General features: G+C 40.1%; 1 protein-coding gene across 3 annotated transcripts in view; it reads left to right on the top strand.

The window, feature by feature from the left end:
* scfd1 (sec1 family domain containing 1) overlaps positions 1-13,289 on the top strand; it is a 160,810-nt gene that overhangs the window by 21,678 nt on the left and 125,843 nt on the right. For all 3 annotated transcript variants that reach the window (XM_043698046.2, XM_087990041.1, XM_087990040.1), the window contains exons 6-8: positions 6,689-6,776; positions 9,267-9,356; positions 9,933-9,988. In XM_043698046.2, the coding sequence (XP_043553981.1) occupies positions 6,689-6,776; positions 9,267-9,356; positions 9,933-9,988 (234 nt within the window). The remainder of the gene's footprint in view (positions 1-6,688; positions 6,777-9,266; positions 9,357-9,932; positions 9,989-13,289) is intronic.

The raw sequence follows: 13,289 nt of genomic DNA on the forward strand, positions 1-13,289 counted from the left end.
TTTGTGAGGCATGACCTACCCTTCACAAAACCGTGTTGACTATCCCTAATCAAATTATTTCTTTCTAGATTATTATAAAACCTGTTTCTTACCATCCTTTCCAAAACTTTGCCCACAACAGAATTAAGGCTCACTGGTCTATAATTACCTGGGTTGTCTCTACTCGCCTTCTTGAACAAGGGGACAACATTTACTGTCCTTCAGTCTTCTGGCACTAATTCTGTAGACAATGATGGTATAAAGATCAAAGCCAAAGATTCTGTAGTCTCCTCCATAACTTCCCAGAGAATCCTGGGATAAATCCCATCCTGCCCAGGGGACTTATCTATTTTCACACTTGCCAGAAATGCTAACACCTCCTTATGTACCTCAACCCGTCTCGCCTAATAGCCTGTATTTCAGTATTCCCCTCGACAACATTGTCTTTTTTCCTGTGTGAATACTGACAAAAAATATTCATTTAACGCCTCACCTATCTCTTCAGATTCCATGCACAGCTTCCCACTACTGTCCTTGATTGGCCCCAATCTTATCCTAATCATTCTTTTATTCCTGACACACCTTCAAGGAAAGCTTTAGGGTTTTCCTTGATCCTACCTGCCATGTCCCCTCTTGGCTCCTCTTAGCTCTCTCTTTAGATCCATACTGGTTAACTTGTAATTCTCAAGCGCTCTAACTGAGCCTTCATGTCTCATCGTTATTTAAGCCTCCTTCTTCCTCTTGACAAGAGATTCAGCTTTTTAGTAAACCACGGTTCCCTTACTGAACCACTTCCTCCCTGCCTGACAGGTGCACACTGATCAAGGATATGCAGTAGCTGTTGCTTGAACAAGCTCCACACTTCAGTTGTGCCCATCCCCTGCAGTTTCCTTCCCCAGCCTATGCATCCTAAATCTCGCCTAATTGCATCATAATTGCCTTTCACCCCGCTAAATGTCTTGCCTACAATATATATCTATCCATCCCTTTCCATTGTTAAAGTAAATATAATCGAATTGTGGTCACTATCACCAAAGTGCTCACCTACCTCCAAATCTAACACCGGTCCTGTACCAAATTCAATGTGGCCTCACCTTTTGTTGGCCTATCTACATGCTGCGCTAGGAAACCCTCATGCACACATTGGACAAAAGCTGACCCATCTAAAGTACTCGAACTATAGCGTTTCCAGTCAATATTTGGAAAGTTAAAGTTCCCCATAACAACTACACTGTTACTCTCATTCCTATCCAAAATCATCTTTGTAATCCTTTCCCCTACACCTCTGGAACTTTTCAGAGGCCGATAGAAAACTCCCAACAGGGTGACCTGTCCTTTCCTGTTTCTAAACTGACCACATACTATCTCAGTAGATGAGTCTTAATCTAATGTCCTTTCTGCCACCGTAATACTGTCTTTGACTAGCAATGTCACATCTCCCCTTCTTTTACCACATTCCCTGATCCTTCTGAAACATCTAAACCCCAGAACCTGCAACAACCTGTCCCTACTCTATCCATGTCTCCGAAATGGCCACAACATTGAAGTGCCAGGTACCAACCCATGTTGCCAGTTCACCCATCTTATTCCGGATGCTCCTGGCGTTGAAGTAGACACACTTCAAACAACCTTCCTGCTTGCCGGTATACTTTTGCAACCTTGAAACCTTATTTCTGACCTCACTACTCTCAGCATTCTGTACATGAGCTACAATTCAGGTTCCCATCCCCCTGCTGAATTAGTTTAAACTCTCCCAAAAAGCATTCACAAATCAAACCCCCCCGTTTTAGGTGGAGACCATCCTGTTTGTCGAGGTACCACCTACCCCAGAAAGAACCCTAATTATCCAAGTATCTGAATTCTTCTCTCCTGCACCATTCCCTGTAGCCACGTGTTCAACTGCTCTCTCCCTATTCCTCGCCTTGCTAGCATTTGGCACAGGTAAAAAAACAGAGATAATAATTCTGTTTGTTCTAGCTCTACGCTTCCACCCCAGCTCCCTGAATTTCTGCCTTTCATCCTCATCCCTTTTCTTACCTGTGTCATTGGTGCCTATGTGGACCACGACTAGGGGCTGCTCCCCCTCCCCCTTAAGGATCATGAAATATCACAGACCCTGGCACCTGGGAGGCAACACACCGACCGTGAGTCTCTCTCGTTCCCACAGAATTCCTACCTGTCCCCCTAACTATGAAATCCCCAGTGACTACTGATGTATTCCTCTTCCCCACCCCCCCCCACCCCCTTTCTGAGCAACAGGGATAGTCTCTGGCAGAGACCTACACCCCATGGCTTACCCCTTGTAAGTCTCCCCACCAACAGGATCCAAACCGGTATACATGTTATTGAGGGGATCGACCACAGGGGATTCCTGCACTTACTACTACTTACCCCTTTTAAAAGTCACCCAAGTATCTTCATTTCTAGGAGTAACTACCTCCCTATGGCTGTAATCGTTAACTGTCTCTGGCTCCTGGGATTCAGGCATCACTCGCTAGATCAGCATTTGTTGCACAACCCAAATTACACAGGAGGTAATTAAGAGTCAAAGCTACATTGCTGTAGATCTGGAGTCAGTTGCTGGCCAGACCTAGTAAAGACAGTAATCTCCTTCACTGAAGTACATTAGGGAACCAGATGGATTTTTCATGGTCGTCACTCGACTCCTAGTTGCAGATTTTTAAAAAATGAATTTAAGTTCCTTCATCGGCTGTGGCAGGATTCTCACTGGGTCCCCAGAGTGTTACCTGGGTTTCTTTAGATAATAGTCTTGTAATATGGCAATCGCCTCCCCAGGTTTTCTAGGTAATAGAGTCCTAGAAAGTGGTACAGCACTGAAACAGACCCTTCGGTCCAACTCGTCCATGCCGAGCAGATATCCCAACCCAATCTAGTCCCACCAGCTAGCGCCTGGCCCATATCTCTCCAAACCCTTCTTATTCATATAACCGTCCTGATGCCTTTTAAATGTTGCATTTGTATTAGCCTCCATCACCTCCTTTGACAGCCTATTACACACGTGCAACCACCCTCTCGCCCTAAACCTATGCCATCTAGTTCTGGACTTCCCCACCCCAGGAGAAAGACCTTGTATATTTACCATATCCATGCCCCTCATGATTTTATAAACCTCTATAAGGTCACCACTGAGCCTCTGACGCTCCAGGGAAAACAGCCAATTCAACCTCTCCCTACAGCTCACATCCTCCAACCCTGGTAACATCCTTGTAAATATTTTCTGAACTTTTTCAAGTTTCACAACATCCTTCCGATAGGAAGGAGACAGAATTGCTCGCAATATTCCAACAGTGGCCTAACCAATGTCCTGTACAGCTGCAACATGACCTCCCAATGTCTGTACTCAATACTCTGACCAATAAGGGAAAGCAAACCAAACGCCTTCTTCACTATCCTATCTGCCTGTGACTCCACTTTCACGGAGTTATGAACCTGCACTCCAAGGTCTGTCTGTTCAGCACCACGCCCCCAGGACCTGGCCATTAAGTATATAAATCCTGCTAAGATTTGCTTTCCCAAAATGCAGCACCTCGCATTTTCTAAATTAAACTCCATCTGCCACTTCTCTGCCCATTGGCTCATCTGATCAAGATCCTGTTGTAATCCGAGGTAACCTCCTTTGCTGACCTCTACACCTCCAATTTACATGTAATCAGCAAACTTACTAACCATTCCTCTTAAGCTCATATTCAAATCATTTATATAAACGACGAAATGTAGTGGACCCAGCAACAATCCTTGTGGCACTCCACTGGTCACAGGCCTCCAATCTTAAAAATAACCCTCCACCACCACCCTCTGTCTTCTACCTTTGAACCAGTTCTGTATCCAAATGGCTAATTCTCATGGCTAATTCCATGAGATCTAACCTTGCTCACCAGTTTCCCATGGGGAACCTTGTCGAACATCTTAGTGACGTTCATATAAATCACGTCTACTGCTCTGCAGATTAACTGTGATTTACAGATTGTGCCACTGTAGAAATATCATGGTCTTCTAGTTTGTACTTTAATACTTTTATACTTTACAGCTTTGCCTATGTTTATAAAGGTATTCTAATTGTAGAATACCCACTCTGTTTCCTTCTGCTTTTTAATTATTCTTTTGCATTTTGTAGCTTGCTACTCATTTCCTTTTTTATTCTACTTCTCAAGTACATTTCTAGGAGTAACTACCTCCCTATGGCTGTAATCTATAACTGTCTCTGGCTCCTGGGATTCAGGCATCTCAAAAGAGAATCCGGTTATATAACCTAAAGTACACCATTGTTCATTGGTACTACAATTTATTCATTAAATAATGACATGCAGTGGGATGCTTAGCAAGGAGAAGTAGTATTGAAGTATGTTTTATTTGTCTTATTCATAAGACATCTGGAAGTCAAGTACTCTGGAAATGTCTCAAGAAATATAGAAGACTAAAATTGTACAATTTCAAGAGTCTGGCAGGTGAATTGTTCTGTAATCCTTTTAGCTAACAAAAATCTATGTCAATTTTGAAATGATCAATTGATCTAGCAACAACAGATTTTAAAGGAAAGTGTTCCAGGATCTACTACGTGTTGTGTGAACTTCTTTCTGATATCACTCTTGAATTGCGTTGCTCTAATTTCACCTAATCAAAATGTATAGGACTGATTAGGTACTGAATGATCAGGCTCATAACATGTAAATAGCGATTTGATGAATTAAGGACCATTAAATTTTACATGAAAGCTTATATTATGAAAACACACAACTAAAGTTGTTGGCAATATGACAGCTTTCTTTCCTTATATATAGGGCTAAAAACTGCTTTTGAAATAGCCCAGAGGACTCAACATTGAGTTCTCTAATTTCAATAGCCTCCCTCCCCATGCCCCGACTCCCTGCTACCATCTGGATTCATTCCTCCCATTGACCAGTTAGGGTCATACCCTCTACCTGTCTTCACCTATCCTCAGTTCACCACCCTGTCCCCGCTTTCCCCTTTATCCGCAGCTCCCCCCACACTGACCCCCAGTCCTGAAGAAGGGTTACACCCGAAACATCGACTATGCACCTCCTGATGCTGCCTGGCTTGCCGTGTTTTTCCAGCCTCCTGCTTGTCTACTTTGAAATATTGTGAGCAATGTGGGGCCCCATATCTAAGGAAAGATGTGTTAACATTGAAGTGGGTCCAGAGGAGATTTGCAAGAATGATCCTAGGGATGACAGAAGGGCTTGACATATGAGGAGAGGTTGAGAACTCTGAGTCTTTATTCAGTAGAATTTAGAAGGAGTAGAGGGATCTGATTGAAACTTACAGGATATTGAGAGGTCTGGATAGAGTGGAGAAGATGCTCCCACTAGCAGGAGAGACTGGGACACGAGGTTACAGCCTCAGAATGAAGGGACAACCCTTCTGAGTTGAGGAGGAATTTCTTACACTAGAGGGTGATTAATCTGTGGAACTGATTGCCACAGAAGGCTGTGGAGGCAAGTCATTGAGTGTGTTTAAGACTGAGATATATAGGTTCTTGATTGGTAAGGTGATCAAAGGTTTTTGGGAGAAGACAATAGTATGGGTTTGAGAAATAGTTAAGCTATGATTGAATGGCGAAGCAAGCTCAGTGGGCCAAATTCTGCTCTATATCTTATGGCCTTATGGTCAACTCTGTTATGCATCTCCAGGAGTGACTCAGCAGGCCCAGTCTGCCATATTTACCATAGTTAACCCACCTAACCTGCACATTGCTGAAAGCTTTGAGGCAATTTAGCATAGTAAGTCCACTTAACCTGCACATCGATGGACTGTGGGAGAAAACTGCAGCACCTGACGCAGAGAACATGCAAACTCCACAGTCGCCCAAGGCTGGAATTAAACCCAGGTCCCTGGAGCTGTGAGGCAGTAGTGCTAACCACTGAGCCACCATACCTCTTCAGATATTCTTCAGTAGGGAATGTTAATGCAAGATCATCAGTATAAAGCAACTCTCAGATGAAGACTTGGCGCAGCTTAGGAAACCAAAACTGAACAGCATTCCACCACTAAAACCCCATAGGATATCATTTATATGGGGGTGACAATTAACATAAATAATAAATCTAGCAGTGAAATATAGCTACCATTGTGGAATAAGGTACATGACAAATGCTTATAATATATTTTGTATCAACTATATGATCTCAATGAATTAGATGTTAACTAGATAAGATGACTAAACAAATAGATACTATTGTATTGTGTTTCTTTGGGCTTAGTTCCAATACATTTGAAAATCATGATAACATTAATTAAGATTCTGTAATTTAATGTATGTTAAGAACAACTATGCTTGAGAGCTCAAATGTTTTCAAGTTAAAAATAAATAAAGTAAGTGATGGCTTTATAATAAAAATGTTTAATTTGTGTGAATTTAAGTCATTGTCACATGTTGTGTGATGTTTAAAAATGCAGATGTACAGTTTTACAACTTGCTATTTTACACTGGAAAGGCAGTTTTGCTTTACAACTCAAAAGTAGTTTGAAAGTAAAACCCAGGATGTGAATTCATTACTATAATTAGCATATGACAAAAACATTCGTATTGGAAATGAAAGTAGCAACCTAAAGTTTGATCCAACATGGTGAATCATCTATGTCAGTCAATCATTAACAAATTTATGTCAATGTGCAGCTTTGGAACAATATTTTCACATTGCTTCCAATTTTCTCCTATTTATTTTTCCAGGTATTTGATCAGTATCTAAACTTTATCACTTTGGAGGATGACATGTTTGTGTTGTGCAACCAGAACAAGGAGCTTATCTCATATCATGGTAATGGCTGTACACTCTTGCTCAGTTCTATAACCAATATGTGCATGAAAAATGGCTCAACTGTGTTCAAGCCGGTTTTTGATAACTAGTTCAAAATGACAAATGCACAGTGTACATAAATTATTCTTGAGAGTAAGACATGGTTGTAAAGGAATTGTGTGTTTCCTTCAATTGTGTGTGGGTTAATCTAGATTTGAACTTGTCTGCAGGGTAGCCAGCAGCACACTAAGGTTGTCAGCACCTTTAAAATATATCTATCTTTGAAATAGTATTCATTGTAAAATACACCACTGGGAAGTCAAATAAATGATCAACTCTAAAACAGGACATATTTTTGTTTTAAGATTGCACATTGTTCTTGTTTACAACAAATAGTCTAAACATTCCAGTGCAACTGCATTGAAAATATTCTAATGTTCAAGATATATATACTTGCTGAAAGTACTAATGTTTTCCTGCAATATTACCTTTAGGTATAATTGTAATGCATCTTTACAATATTAGATGATCTGTGATGCAGCATTAACTTCATAACCTGCTTCAGGTATTCAGCCTTCATTGTAGTTAGTAATCCAGCCTGTACTATTCTCTGGGAAAGAGGATTCCAAAGATTAACAGCCCTCTTCTTCACCTCGCTCTGAAATAAAACACCCCTTATTGAAAATTGTGCCTCCTAGTCCTACATCCCCTGAGAGGAATTGTTCTCATACCTCTGCCCTGTTAACCCTGCCTTAGAAACTTCCATGTTTCAATAAGATCCTCTCATTCTTCTAAATTCTGATGAGTATAAGTTCAACCTTTCCTCATGAGATAACCCTTTCATACCAGGAAGCAGCCTAATGAATCTTCTCTGAACTGCTTCCGATGAAAGGTTATCCTAGCTTGCAAAAGGACTCCAGAACTGTGCCAAGTGCCAGCATTCCCTCTACTTTTTTTACCAGCTGCACAAGCCTCTGAGGCACATGCACAATAGCATTTTCCAGAACTAAGTCAGTGCCGCAATTAACATGCTGCTGCTGATTGTCATGTGTAGAATGTCAGAGCACACAGCCAAGCAGCTTAAAAGACTTATTGCCGACAGTCTAGGTACAATGGTCTTACCCCTTTGAAACAAAGGCAGCATTCTGTTTGCACTTCTAAATACCTGCAATGCAAACTTTTTGTACAAGGGCATCCACATCTTTCTGTATAACAGCATTCTGTAGTCTATCTCCACTTAAGTAATTTTCTATTCTTCCTTGAAAGCAGGCACTTTCATTATAGTTTAATGTAATTGAATATTAATTTTTTTCACATAATACTCCATAACCCACATTCTTGACCACTCTACCCTATCTCCTCGAAGGTTTGTGTATCCTGTTCACAACTTGCTTTCCAGCCTATATTCAAATTTGACAGCAGTAGACTAGATCCCTCCGTATGTCGAAGTAATTAATATTGATTGCGAATAGTTGAGGCCCTGGTGCTGATCCCTGAGGCACTTTACTTCTTATCAACTGGAGATGAATTTATTCAGATTTTCTGTTTGTTGTTAATTAGTCAAGCTTCTATCCTTGCTTGAATATATTGCCTCTAAACACCATAAGCTCTTATCTTTAGTAATCCTTGCTGTGGCAATAACTGAAATGCTTTTGGAAATTCAAGTATCTGCTGATTTCCCTTTATCCACACTGCTTGTTACATCCTAAAAGAACTCTAAAAGCACAATTTCCATCACATAAATCCAAGCTGACTATCTGGTTGTACTTTGTTAAAAATCACACAACACCAGGTTATAGTCCAACAGGTTTAATTGGAAGCTCGCTAGCTTTCGGAGCGACGTTCCTTCATCAGGTGATAGTGAAGGAGCGTCGCTCCAAAAGCTAGTGTGCTTCCAATTAAACCTGTTGGATTATAACCTGGTGTTGTGTGATTTTTAACTTTGTACACCCCAGTCCAACACCGGCATCTCCAAATCATGGTTGTACTTTGATTTCTAAAAATCTTGCTACTACTTCATTAGAGTGGATTTTAGTATTTTCCCAATGACAGATGTAGGCTATAATTTCTTGTATTCTGTGTACCATGTCAGCCACATTCCCACGAGGATATCATTTTTGGAACAGCACCTGTGAGAAAGAGAAAATAAGTCTTGAATTGAGATGCTGTAGTTGCTTTTTCAAATTTATTGGGACCTTAACAAAATGTTAGGCATTTTGGAAGATTATAGCCAATGCATCCATTTTCTCTGCTGTAGCTTCTCTTAAGACCCTAAGTTACAGGCCATCGAATCCAGGGAACCTGTCAGCCTCAATTCCCTTAGTTTTTCTAGTCTTTTTCTATAGTGATAGTGATTTTTCTCAGTTCCTTCCTCCCTTTAACTTCTATGACTAATCTATCACATGCCCTAATCAGCTTTCATCTTCCCTTTTCCCCAGCCCTCTCACCTTACTCCCTTGATTTGCACATACTTTGACTTTTAAAGAATTTTAATCGCATATCTGTTTTCAGCAATCAATAGACCTGATATCACTGATAATGAAATGGAAAACATTATGGACACCCTGGTGGATAGCCTCTTCTGCTTCTTTGTTACAATAGGTATGTACGGTGCAATAAATTCCTGCTTATGTCACTGTGAGCTCCTTTAAACTAGAATAACATGTTAAATAGTGTAAAGAAAATGCATGTTTTAGAAGAAAGTAAGAAAACTTCCAATAATTCTGCAATCAATATTATTGGACATTATATGCAGGAATCTAGTATTTGAAATCTAAAAGAGCAATAAATCTTACATTGGGTTAGTTGAGGTGAAAGAGTGTCAGGTTTTAACAAAATGAAGTAAATGCTACAATAAAGAAACAATGAGACTAATTTGGATTGCTCAGTTATGACTTAAGCTTTCATACAGCAATTGAATGTGATATATGATTGCACTTCTGCCATTCCCATTCGTTGAGTTTCAGATCTCGTGGAAGTTACAATAAGGAGAGTCAAGCAGATGTGAGCTGCTTATCAAAGGAAATTGCCAGACTGTACCTTTGTTATACTGTATAGAGTAAGAAATGTGTGAGGAACAGAAAGAAAAATAACTAGAAGAAATGTCAGCCTCTTGTTCCAATGTAAATCAATTTTGCAACATTTAAATCTTATAGGCTTATTTTCTTCTTTTCACAGGTGCTGTTCCAATTATACGTTGTCCTCGTGGGAATGCAGCTGATATGGTAGCAGTGGTAAGAATATATGTTTTAATTTCCTTCAGTATACGTGTTAGACAATTCATGGCTCTTTTAAAACGCTATACATAATGAACAATTGAAAAGCTTGTATATATGTAGCTATTTGATATTCAAAATTTACATTATCTAGTATTGGAAGGTTTGTTTCCAAATGGTCAGTAAAGCAAGTCAGTGAGTTTGGGCCGTAACACCAGTGCTTCACTAGGGGCTCACTGATGATGTTACCTATTATGGTGATAAAACATCTGAAAATGAACCTTTCAGCTCAGTGAGCAAACTTCTCTCCAAGTCATTTAGTGTTTGCTTTTTTCAGTTGTTAGTAATCTCACCTGTGCTTTGAAGAGTTTTAGAGTGTTACACCTATTAAACTGAGGTGCTATTTGCCTGTTCATATAGATATGACATTTCCTGGAAGTGATAGTCAAGGAAAAGCAAGGTGTTTTGTGATTTTGAGTGTCCAAAGATGATGCTTGTATGTATATTTAAGTCCACCACTAAAATCTCTCAACCTGACAAATGCAAATTTAAAGGAAAAATGCCCCATTTTTGTGAATATTGCATTAACAAGCACATATGGAGTTGCCTCTGATTACAAGCTTATTCCATTTTGAAGGTAAGCATGCTGGACAAGTTTTCAGTAACAATGCTTGTATAAATGATTTGGATGCAAGCATAAGATGTACAGTTAGTAAGTTTGCAGATGACACCAAAATTGGAGGTGTAGTGGACAGCAAAGTGGGTTACTTCAGATTACAACAGGATCTTGACCAGATGGGCCAATGGGCTGAGAAGTGTCAGATAGAGTTTAATTCAGATAAATGCGAGGTGCTGCATTTTGGGAAAGCAAATCTTAGCAGGACTTACACACTTAATGGTAAGGTCTTAGGGAATGTTGCTGAACAAAGAGACCTTGGAGTGCAGGTTCATAGCTTCTCGAAAATGGAGTCGCAGGTAGATAGAATAGTGAAGAAGGCGTTTGGTATGCTTTCCTTTATTGGTCAGAGTATTGAGCACAGGAGTTTGAGAGGTCATGTTGCGGCTGTACAGGACATTGGTTAGGCCACTGTTGGAATATTGTGGGCAATTCTGGTCTCCTTCTATCAGAAAGATATTGTGAAACTTGAAAGGGTTCAGAAAAGATTTACAAGGATGTTGCCAGGGTTGGAGGATGTGAGCTATAGGGAGAGGCTGAACAGTTGGGGCTGTTTTCTCTGGAGCGTCGGAGGCTGAGGGGTGACCTTATAGAGGTTTACAAAATTATGAGAGACATGGATAGGGTAAATAGGCAAAGTCTTTTCCCTGGGGTCAGGAAGTGCAGAACTAAAGGGCATAGGTTTAGGGTGAGAGGGGAAAGATATAAAAGAGACCTAAGGGGCAACCTTTTCACACAGAGGATGGTACGGGTATGGAAGGAGCTGCCAGAAAAAGTGGTGGAATTGCAACATTTAAGAGGTATTTGAAAGGGTATATGTATAGGAAGGGTTTGGTGGGATATGGGCTGGGTGCTGGCAGGTGGGACTAGATTGGTTTGGAATATCTGGTCGGCATGGACGGGTTGGACTGAAGGGTCTGTTTCCATGCTGTACGACTCTATGACTCTATTTACCCAGCAACTTTAACAGAGTAAATTGTCCAAAGGCACAGCATGGAATCTGACAAACATTGATACTGGCACCCAGAAACACATGTTGGTGAAAATTAAAGCTTTGGTTACGGAGGTAAATTTTAAGGAGCACTTTTGAAGGAGCAGAGTGGTAGAAAGGAAGAGGTGTTAAAGATGGATATTTCAGAGTATTGGGCTTCTGTAATTCATTATACCTGGCATAATTGATTAAACCTGGCATAATTTTTCAGTCACAGCTTAAGCTTGCTTTAAAAAGTACACAGCTTTGAAATAGTTCACAGATCCAACAATTCATTTGTAGTACTTTGTAGCAGTGATCTTGTGATAATGTCACTAAATTAATAATTCAGAGGCCCAGAATAATGTACTGGGGACACTGGTTCAGATACCACTACACCAGTTGGTGGAAAATAAATTCAATTGACAATTTTGTATTTGAAACTAACATCGATAATGATAACCATCAATCCACTATTGATGTTGTAAAAATCCATCTGGTTCAGTAATGCTTTTTAGGGAAGGAAATCCATCATCCATACCTGTTTCAGTCCAAACTTCCAGTAATGTGTTGACTTCTAGGTGCCTTCTGACGTGGTCTAGTGGTCACTTAGTTCAAGGGCCAGTTAGGAAAGAGCAAAACTTCAAACCTTGCCAACAATGTACACATCCCATAAAAGAATGCATTAAAAAATTAAAGGAACAAAGCATTGTAAAAACTTATTTTTAAAAATTTTAAACCAGGTAGTACAGGTAGCCCCCAAAATGCGAATAGGTTCCATTCTGGAGTATGTTTACAAGTCATTTTATATGCAAGTCAGAACCCACCTCAGGACAGTGGACAGCAGCTACTCTTATATATAGGAAATGTTCGTATTATCAGGTCTTTAAAATTACGCTCCTGTAAGGAATCGCATTCACAATGCACATATTCTCAGTTGCCACACTCCGTAGTAAGGCCTTAAAATGTGAACAGGGACATTGCACATATTTTCAACAAGTAGTGTTCCATCCACAATATTAGGTCTGAGCAAACAACAGTACTTTCTTCATTACTGAAGCAGGTGTTGCCATTTTGCTTTTTAAAAAAATAAATGGTCTCACACCTGCTTCAGTTCCCACCTGTGGCATTGGTTTGACCCTTTCAGGATTAACAAACCTTGATAATCATATCAGTATAAAAGGCGAGGAAAGGAAAAATCACTTTTCTACACTCCACAGTGACTACACTTCTGAAAAGTGTTTATGGGCCAAAAAGGTACATCCTGAGAACAGTGACTGTCTTTCATTTATATTCTGCCTCTCCTGATTTCAAGACATCTGAAAGTGCTTTACAGACAATAAAATATCTTTTGAAATGGTCAGCCTCTGTTGTAAAATAGTAAGTTATTACAATAAATACTTTGAAACTGCTGCTTCAAACATTGCTGTGAAGCCACAATTATTCTACTGAAATTTCCATTCTGCCTCAGTCCTTGCTCTGAGTTCCAACGAGTCACTCCACTGGACCACTGTCTAAATTGATCATTCACCTGATCACTGAGCTTGAGTCTAGTCATTCACCTATGTGCTACTGAGCTTGACGGTACCAGAGCATCATTCTCATTGTAATGTTAGTCTCAAGCCCAATATCCAGGGCTCTTCAGACTTCTTCATTCCCATGTACTTTGCATA

The sequence above is a fragment of the Chiloscyllium plagiosum genome, unplaced genomic scaffold (assembly GCF_037043375.1).
Source record: "Chiloscyllium plagiosum isolate Xiang-an unplaced genomic scaffold, Cpla_swu_hap1 HiC_scaffold_8, whole genome shotgun sequence".
NCBI lineage: Eukaryota > Metazoa > Chordata > Chondrichthyes > Orectolobiformes > Hemiscylliidae > Chiloscyllium > Chiloscyllium plagiosum.